Raw genomic sequence first — 10,464 nt, 5'->3', positions numbered from 1 at the left:
ATTTTTGTGTTGACAACCAGTCCAATACTGGGTAATGTTATGAGTTGGTCTTTCAAAACACAAAGTGACATCAATCTGAAGTGTATAAAGCAAGGAATATAATGGATAACTTGCTGGATAACAGAAGTAGTTCTATGGATATGCAATGTACTGGTGTAGATACTATCTTCATTATTCGAATATGATGGAGTTGAGGTTGATTTAACCTGTGTTTCACCATACTGTGACATAACAGAAGGTAAATAAATGTATTATTAACCTGGCCAGTGACAGACTTTTCTTGTACATCTTCCCAAGGCAAGTGTGTCCACTAGCCTAAGTCTAGTTTTCATCCTTGCCATTTCAAGCCAACTTTTCTTGGCTTGATCATGGTGCCACCCTGTGGGTACCATGAGTTGTTTCCCTTGTGATATATGTCTTAAGTTGGCTTGAAATGGCAAAGGTGAAAACGAGAACTGGTGGATATGCTTGCCTGGGGAAGACGTGTCTTGTACAGTAGTGAGCATGTTTTCCAAACTGGAAGTGATGTCATGAGAATGGAAGCGTGTAAACTTTCTAATTAAGCTGAATGCACAATACATGTTTTCTCTTTCTTCTTTCCAACTTGAAAAATGATGTTTCAGTGATCAATACAATTATCATTGTATGTTTTCCAAATATTTCATGAAACACACCTCTTAAAACCTTCACATTTTCAAGTCTACATAGTTTGCTGCATTTCAGTGCCTTTTGGATTTGAAATGTTTACCCGGATAATCCCCAAAATAAGTATTGTTTGTTTGTTGTTTAATGCCGCACTCAGCAATATTCCAGCTGTATAACGGCGGTCTGTAAATAATCAAGTCTGGACCAGACAATCCAGTGATAGACATCATGAGCATCGATCCAAGCAATTGGGATCGATGACATGTATCAATCAAGCCTGACCACCCAATCCCGTCAGTCGCCTCTTACGACAAGCATGGGTTGCTGAAGACCAATTCTACCCCCGAATCTTCACGGGTCCCGAAATAAGTAAATGAATTGGTTCAGAATTCCAATAGAAAATATAGAAAGCATATATTTTGAGTACTTTGATCTTCATTAATGTGATTTTGGTCTTGTTGAAAACCTAAGTGTGTTCCTATGTATATAGAAACATATTTACAATATCAACGTGGAATCTATTACAGTTTGGATGTCTGTTGTCTTGAAACTGTTGACTTTTTGTTTCTTGTAACAAAACCATCATAATCTATTGTTGCAAAGATTCTACACAAATACAGGTGAGGTACAGAGCTCTGTTCATTATTTTCTTGTTTTATTTGTTGTGGATTGAATTCCATTTTATTACTTGTTCAACAAAAAACTGGATTTTCTCATAGGTTATGGGACAGTAACACATTGTGATGTATTAACATCAGTTTCTGCAGCAAAGAAATAACACATTTGGATTTCATATGAAAAGTTTAATGATAAAAATTTAAACAATGGTCCAAAAACTCTGTACATTCTCTTGAAATGTGCAAAATGAACACAGGGCATTCTGCAGCAGTCACATGACTTGATCACATGATCAATGTTATGAATGTGTCACATGATCAATGCTTTGAATGTTCAATGGAGGTATAACATCTTCATGCATAATGACTCACCCAACTTTTACAAGGGGATATATAGATAGAAAAATTTACATTTTCAAACATTTGTTCGGTTTTCACAACAAGCAAAGTCAACGGATATGCAATTTCCACATGCTCAAAATATTTGCCATTCATATATCAGTGGACTTACTAACAATTATTAAATTCAAACTAACCAAAATAACAAGAATTCAACACCTCATAAGGTTCACAATTTCCATCGATTACAACAGACAAATGCAACAATTTTTTCAGATTATTGGAATAAGACAATGCTTCTTGTTTCATTGAGTCTGTTTTGTTTATGATGTATCCATGGAAACATACAATAAATATATGCTATGTGGTGGACAATACTTGCTCTTTCAACTGTAATTCACATGTCTACCACTGACAAATGCACAATGAATCAGAAGAGTGTTAAAGAGGTTGACTGATATGAATCCAACATCCCACTCATAGTAACCTAGAAGACTTAAAACCAATTCTCAGGTGCCAACAGCTTGTCCACAAGCAAGAAACACATATTCAAGGTTATTTCACTGCAATAAAACAAAACATTTCAAATCTGCATTTTTAGTGCATGGACCTCAAATACCTCAAGTTTGGTAGTCATTTCCCACATTTCAAGTTTGCTGAAGTAATCTTTTCATTAAGGTTGAGCAGCGGTGGTTGCCTAACACCTCACTTGGCATTATTCCAGCTGATGGTGGTCTGCAAATACCGGTAATCAAGGGGTGGATCAGACAGTCCGGTGACATTGTGAGCATTGATCCACTCCTTCAGGGTATGATGGGGTGCAGCAAACCAAGTCACGGAGCCAGACCAACCAATCCATTTGGTTATCTGCACAATATATATTATTCAGGACGGAAATGGTCCGCCAGTGCGGTACCGGTCCTTGTGGATCTTCCTAAACGGTGATTTCACATACCATTTTCATCAACTCAGATATGATGGACACGTGATGGTTACCTTTGCTTCAGTGAAATAACATATAAATCATGAATTTTAAGACCTGTGGACAAATGTGTGGCAATTGAGTGTTCAGGACACACAGCTTACACACTGGAAACACGTATCCATACAAATTGCTTCCAAAATGACAACACTAGCTGCATATAAACTGTGCCATTTAGATGCTCTTTAGATTGATTTCTTTGTTAACAATACAGAACAAATAACAGTTTGCAAGAAAATCTGCTGCCACAAGTCAAGATGATACGTGACAATGCCATTATGATTAGCATGTTTGTATGGCACACACATTTAACATAATAAACAGGATATACAGACTGGTTAATGGATGCTCGGGCGGCTGGGAACAAGATAGCATCAGACAGGGATGTTGCATCACCATTACCCAATGGAAAGGTCTTGTGAAACCTGCAGCAGTATCAGGTGGAGGACACCAAGAACTGATGTCCAGATGTTTGTTTGTTGTTTAACACCAATCTCGGCCATATTCCAGCCATATGATGGCGGTCTGTAAATAATCGAGTCTGGTCAAGATGTGCCTGTGGGGAGTAGAACGAAGGTCTTAAGTGTTATGGGTGAACACTTAAACCACCAAGCTTCTATTTTCACAGAGGAAGCTGCTATGTCTTTACTTCCACGGCTCATGCTGCAGATACTTCAACATCAGGACTTACTACTGTTCTGCATTAGGATTTACAGGGGGGTCGTCTTATACGTGGGGTCGCCTTATACACAGCGATATACGATAGGTGCAGCTTCAGAGTTTCATGGTTGACTGTTTATTCACTGAGAGTAGGGCAATGTCCTAAGGCTCATGCTGCTGATACTTCAACATCAGGAACTTACTACTGTGCTGCATTAGGATTTACTTAGGTGCAGCTTCAGAGTTTCATGGTTGACTGTTTATTCACTGCAAGTAGGGCAATGTCCTAAGATGCTTAGACTTATCTTATGGCCTAATACAACATGTGCCAGGTACCTAATATCTATCTGTTTGTTTATTAACTTTCATTTGTTGCCAAACTCACTAATATTACAGCCAGATGATGACAGCCTGCAAATAATCGAGTCTGGATCAGACAACTTTTTTATTTGAATCTTGTATCAACAATCTTGTATCAAAACCTACTTGCTGAGTAGTTTCGCTTTTTAGTATTACGCCAACTTCTTAATTTGGTTTGTAATTGTTGTATCACGATAATTCATGTCAAGGTGCAGTTTTGACAAACTAGTCTTCTAAAGAGATTTCAAAACTAGCTAAGACGACACTGAACATTTTGTATCATGTCCTAACTATCACATTAACATAAGTGCACTGGATTGGAAGGTCAGTCAGCAGCCGGTACCTATCAACAGTCATAACATAGCTGAGTGGAGAAAAGCACATGGGGATGATTTCCAACTTAAGGAGGTCCTGTGGATCCACTACCATATTTGAATCTTTGGACCCCTGCATCTTCAATTTTTAACACTAGGGTTATGAAAGATTTTCCTGCTACATTCCACATGTCATGTTAACATTTCTTACTCCAGCTAATTATTCTTATCAAAGGCAGTGATTAGTGAATGGAAACTGCAGCAACTGGACACAAGGCAGAGTTTCATAGCAGTGAATCTAAACTTGTTCAACTTCAGCGATGCTTTGACAAGATCCCCATCTGGTGTCCTATCCTGACTATCTTGTTTCAAGCTCACCTTCACCACAACAGAAGGGGTAATGGGATGGAGTATGACAAGACAAGGGTTACAGTCATGGAGGATGATACGATGATTCCCTGCTGCTTGCGTCACAGTATAGGTGGCACATGGTAGTAGCAATGGATGTCTAAAATAGACAATCTCAATAAAATAATCCCATTTCTGCCCTGAATGTGTGGAATGGTTCTGATCTGTGGCACATTGATAGTATTGAGGTATCGGGTGTACATGCTTGTCACAACATGAATGCATGGTATCCATGGTGATAAAGGAAGGACCAGCTCGACTTGGTTTCCATGGTTGATGAAGAAGGACCAGCATGACTTGGTATCCAAAGTGATAGAGGAAGGTCTGACTCGGCTAGGCGTTCCTGGTGCTGAAGGAAGGACTGGCTTTGCATGGTATCCATGGTGATGAGGATTGTTTTGGACCAACTCTGCATGACATCCTTCTTGAAGGAATATGTTGGCGTCCATGGGTATGAAGGAACAGGCAGTCCACACACTTCTGACCGAGTTTACCTTACTGTCGGTGAATTCTGATGTTATGCATCTGTACATCTTTGAATAAACAAGCATGAAATGCCTCCATTCCTTGTCATATCATCTGTTTTGGGACAAACACGTAACTGACTTGGGTGGAGCATCAATACACACTCGATTGAGAACTTCTCAAATTAACATTCACTGGTCTTCAAAACCAAATAATCAATGAACATTTAATAAAATGGATGTACCTTGTTTGTTAAACCTAAGGTGTATCTGTGACATGTACATCTCAAAATTACAGTTGTCTTGTGCTTTAGACTGGGTCCATTCCACAAAGCAATATTAGCGCTATGACAGCAGTAAGTCAATGTTCCAGTAGGAGAGTTACGTCTCGGCACTAAGATCACTTTGTGAAACGGGGTCCTGGGTATAACTGGGTCTGTTATCGTAGGATTACATTACAGGGTTATACAAATAGGAGTATTGCCTGGAAACAGGAACAAAGTGATGCATGTTCATATAAATACATCAATGTTGGATGGACAGTAACTAGATCAACCATTGCTGAAAAATATGTCAACCACTTCACCCTGTTTTATCAAAATGCACTGAAAGATCTTAAGTGAGTGAATGGGGTTTAAACCCACATAAGCATAAAGGAGCCCAAACAGCAGTGGCTACAAAGGCGAGTGACCACACTACCCACTTGGCTATCCCCGCTATCCATCCACTCCTTAAGTGAATTTAAGGGAAACTAACCTCAACTGTCTGGCATCCATTTTCAGTCAAAGAATACATGTTATTGTGGCATGTGTGAAATGCCTTTCCCTGTGACAGAATGGTGATCAATATATCATGACATTTCAGTTTGAAGATGGTCTTCCTCATTTCTTAAAGGCTTGAAATATACTTGGAGGGGCAGCCACTATAACATAGTCAATGGTTCAATTGTTCACCATCATGACATCATCCAAAGCTGATCTTTATGGACTGATTTCAATGAAAATAGCAAAAATAAGAGGATTTTCAACCGCAAAACCCAACTGTAATTTTCACAGCCCTAAATCCTGTTATCGGGGTAGATTATTAGCCAAGCCTTATAGAAGTTGTCATGTTTTTCAGCAGCTGTTGTGCATCAGGATCTTCTGGTATGGACATGAGGAACAAGGTCAAACTGATAAGGAATAAATCATCACTGTGGCAGTGGGGTCGGGAACATTTTCACAGAAGACATAATTACAATGATATCATGGTAACAATGGCTCTAACACTGACACTTCTAGAAAATATGGCACTTCTATGGGTATAGTACAAATGAATGACTTACTGTGTGAAGGTATCAGGTGTGCAGTTAAATAAATAAATACCTGTCCAAAGGAGTTGAAAGGGTTTGTTTTCTTCTGAAAATAACACAGATGGATTTGAATGGGTGCAGCTCTTAACTTCAAACAGATCATTTAGTATGAAGGAAAGGGTGGTTTGGGCTTGTGCAGGAAAGTAAAACTGTTTTACATACAGGAGTATCCCAAAGAAGAAAAATATTTACCTGACATACGACTACTTCATGTAACATGCCTTACAAAATAAAAAATGTTTTTTCATTGATACATTTTGAGCAAAATATTATCTAAATGTTTAATGACACTCCACCAAATTGCATATTTAGGGTAGGTGATTCCCTGAGCAGGTCCTGTTGTAACCCTTTCATCCTGCTCAAATAAATGACCTGTACTTTCTGAGGCTTAAAGAAAATAAAAGAATTGGTTCTCAGGCAATGACTTTCGAAAATATAGCGCGGTTGGGCGTTGTTGTTTTTGTTTTGTTTTTTATTGGGCTTGATTGAACAAGTATGTAACCAAAGAAACAGATGTGTACTGTCAAACTGGGAAAGGGCCTCCCTACATAAACAAGCAACATACAAATTCCTATTGCTGCCGTGACAACAATACGAGATGTGCAGTAAAACATTGTGCATGAAAAGGAAAGTAACTGTGTGCTATGTTCAATCTCACTGTTTTAAAATCTTAGGATTTTAATTCTTTTTTTTTTTAAATGGAAATATAACAGAAATGTGCTGCTAACTTTATGATGATGCGGCCGTTGCTGAGAACCAAGACTTATTTTATTTAGCCTCATACACTGAACCAAATAACATTTCATGTAAGGATGGACAGAAACAGAAAAGTTGTGTTTTGGCATCTGGTTCTTATGTTGCAAATAAACAGATGTTGTATCAGCAATTTCTGACCGAAAACTTCCGAGACATTTACAAACCGCAAACTTCCACCAAATATTGGTAACAATACTTCACATCGTCTCCTGTCATATTGATCACTGAATAATACAGCTTTACCCCTTGCATCTGCATCAACACTTCAAGGTGGATGCACTGAACTGTTTCACATTGCAACCTTAAACACAGACCATCATGAACTCATAGCATCGGTTTCAGCCATTATGTTAGGTACGCAGTACGTTAGGTTGAGACACATTTTCTTCTCCATGCTCTTCAGACTAACCATATCAATTCAGGAAATACTATAACAACAAAGCCTAAATACAATCTCTTAGTTCATCTCAGAGTAGTCACTTATTGACATTAGCCCTATGTGATGTAAAAAACACCCAGAGCATATATAAATCTACAGATACCAATCAAAGTCCACCTATTCCACTTTTTTTAAACCCTGTCTACAGTTAGGCAATCTCTCACCTCACAGTTAGGCAATCCCGCCAATCCAAGAGGCAGTATTGTGACAAGGTAGGTCGATGGTGACACAGCTGCCATTTCATGTGACAGGTAAGGAGCAGCTGTACAAGTATGAATGCTGTATGACACAGATAGAACTGAACTTGTAAAGACTAGCCCAAATAGTGACAAAACCAGCTGGGAGTTCAACCCGATATCATCTCAGGGAAGAACGCCCATCTGCGAGATCCAAATTATCTCTTGAAGACAGCATTTTCAACAACTGAAAATCATTCAAGTAGGAGCCAAAAACTTAATGCTGTTTCAGATTTATCTTCACTCTGAGCAAATACACTTGAAGCAGTGTCTGAAATAGCTGCATGCCCGGTCTTGTGGATGGTACCATTTCTGTTGGGATAGGTGAAATTTATACCTACTTGCCCAAACGTCTTGCAGAAAACATTTCAGTGACAGTGATAATTTTGAATTGGAAAAATCCCTCACTAACCTGAGAGCAACCGCTATCTCTAATTAAATAGCTGTAAAGGATGAAGACAAAGAGTGCAGAAAGTCTGATAAAAACAATAGTGATTATCTACCCCAGCATGTAGTTACAAATGCTGCCTGCACCTATAAGGCAGGCCAGTTACATTTATGAACCGCCAGCATGGCTGCCTTGTTGGGGGCTTCTAGTACTTCAGACACTGCTATGAAGGTTCTTTCATAACACTTCTCCACAAACTATTTTGGGCTACTGACTTCAAGTTTGTTCTCCCCATGTAAACAGGTACTGGAACATGCCTTGATGGTATACGTCCTGAGCAAAGTTAATATACAAATGCAGCCAGATTTTCTTTCCACATCCCAAAACAACAAAAACTAGCAACATTCTACTACAAGTGAGTACATGTCTTACCTACAGCCTATCATAGCTTACTCAAGCACCCAAGCTAACATCCATGTGTCAAGGGTATATCGGTTTTCTTTCACCTCATACAAAAATTGTTCTAGTGCGTGAGTATGGGTTTATCAAACAATGTCCCCAAAGGGGACACCAGAACAGACTCCACACATTGTACCCTAATGGAATCCAACCCAGGTCTTTGGTGTGGGAATCTAATGTTGTAACCAATAGGCTATCCTACATCAATAGACACATGCAAAGTCGGACCTCGTAGCAACATTTTCTGTCCAGGACTCTGAAAGTAAGATGGTTGTATCACGGTAGTCACGAGATCGGGCAAATTCTTCCACTTCGACACCAGATATATTTACTAAATGTTATACCAGAATAAATCGGATCAAGAATTAAAAGAGTCAATTTTTGATCTGGTGTTCTTCTATATACCACTGATAACTGAACAATGCTCAGAGAAAGTTGATCAGTCCCATGTCAATTCAATGCATTGTTGACTTAGTAACACTTTGGGGAAAAACATTCTTCCATATGGAACCATTTGCAATAAATAATTGAAGCAAAACCACGATCACAGTCCATGAAATTGTATCGCTAGAGATCAGAAAACTTTTTGAAATTGGCTCAAATTGCGGCTGACACTTTGCTATGTATTTCGTATTTCAAAAGGAATCCTTTTTTTCAACACATAATAATTTGAGAAATATTTCATGTTAACATAGAGGAGGAGAGCGGACATATTTTTCATGTTGGCGGATCTGTGAAGCAACAAGAAAATTCATCTTGATTATCATAAGACTGGGGCTTTTCAAACCAATTGTACAAATAATTAACATTTATCTTGTAACTATTACAGCCTTTAAAATGGAATTTATTGATTCTCTATGTCCAAAGCTTGCAACTGTGATTATGTAAAACCTTGTCATTGAGTATGTTACAAAGCACGTCAGCCATTGTTAATGTTTCGCAAACACCTCGAAAGACATGTACTTTGGACAACCAGGAGATTATTTCTTCCCAATAAAAATGATCCAATATCGAATCCCATTACTATGTTACTGATTAACTTCACAAAGCTTCAGCCTCAAAAACGAACCTCACTATCTGCAAATTCCAAGTTCTATGCAATGGTCAAAAACATTAAATAATCCCTGGATTGAGCAATGACCAGTGCTTACAAGGACCTTTGGTCCTGGAGAGCTAAAATCCACAATCAATATCTTAACTCAGTCCACAGATGAGTGCATCAAAGGATTACTTATCATAATCATGATAATCTTAACCTCACTACATATATTTGTAACAGGGGTATTGCTCCAATCATGTCATGCAAATGGACCACTTAGGGCCCAGACAGCCTTTAATCCATCTAACTCCAGCACCACATCTTGAAGGATGCAATGCTTCATACAATATATACACCTCGCACTAGGAGCACTTCTCCCATTAGTTCATCAGACTGTTAGGGCCTGCAGCTTCAAATCCTGCTTGCTTGCTTCAAACACCATCTTGCAATATCCCTTCATGTTGCCTCTTCTGCATATAAACCATACAAAAGGATATTCCAAAGATTCATTCGAAACTATATCCATTATAGCTGTGAACACTCGCAAAATCTTCAGCCACTCACTGGGATTTCTTCATTGTTAGCTCTAGGGCATTTCCTAGATTTTCAGAAGGAACTTGAACATGTTGTCCTTTCTGTGAATCTTAACCCTGTTAAGCTAGAGCCCTTGGTCCACTTCAAACAGCAATAATCCAACACAAAGCACAACGGATTCTCCTCAAGAAGTACTTTCAACCTTGATCCGGTGTTTCATGCACTCCAGCTGTCCCATGATGTTGTGGACGAGGTCTGGCTTGATGAGGCTGAAGTCAAATAGGTTGACCATGTGCAGCATGAAGTTCCTACACAGATCCTTCTCTATAACAATCTCCCCATTCTCCTCAATGAATGTCTTGCACGCTGTGCCGAGCTGGCAGTCTGCGATGTACCTGGGAAGAAACAAACATTACATGTTTTTGCATACAAAAGGAGTTTCCATAGAAACATTGCTTGACAGAGAGTATGGC

General features: G+C 38.9%; 1 protein-coding gene across 1 annotated transcript in view; it reads right to left on the bottom strand.

Moving 5' to 3' along the window:
• Positions 1 to 1,473: 1,473 nt before the first annotated feature.
• The window catches only part of LOC139468255 (polycomb protein SUZ12-like), a 50,123-nt gene continuing 41,132 nt past the window's right edge, over positions 1,474 to 10,464 (bottom strand). The window contains exon 15 of the mRNA XM_071250101.1: positions 1,474 to 10,386. Within this exon, the coding sequence (XP_071106202.1) occupies positions 10,176 to 10,386 (211 nt within the window). The 3' untranslated portion in view covers positions 1,474 to 10,175. The remainder of the gene's footprint in view (positions 10,387 to 10,464) is intronic.

This window comes from Haliotis cracherodii, unplaced genomic scaffold (assembly GCF_022045235.1).
Source record: "Haliotis cracherodii isolate W230 unplaced genomic scaffold, xgHalCrac1.p SCAF_2, whole genome shotgun sequence".
Lineage (NCBI taxonomy): Eukaryota > Metazoa > Mollusca > Gastropoda > Lepetellida > Haliotidae > Haliotis > Haliotis cracherodii.
The sequence above is the reverse complement of the archived record's forward strand: the minus strand, read 5'-3'. Positions and strand labels throughout refer to the sequence as shown.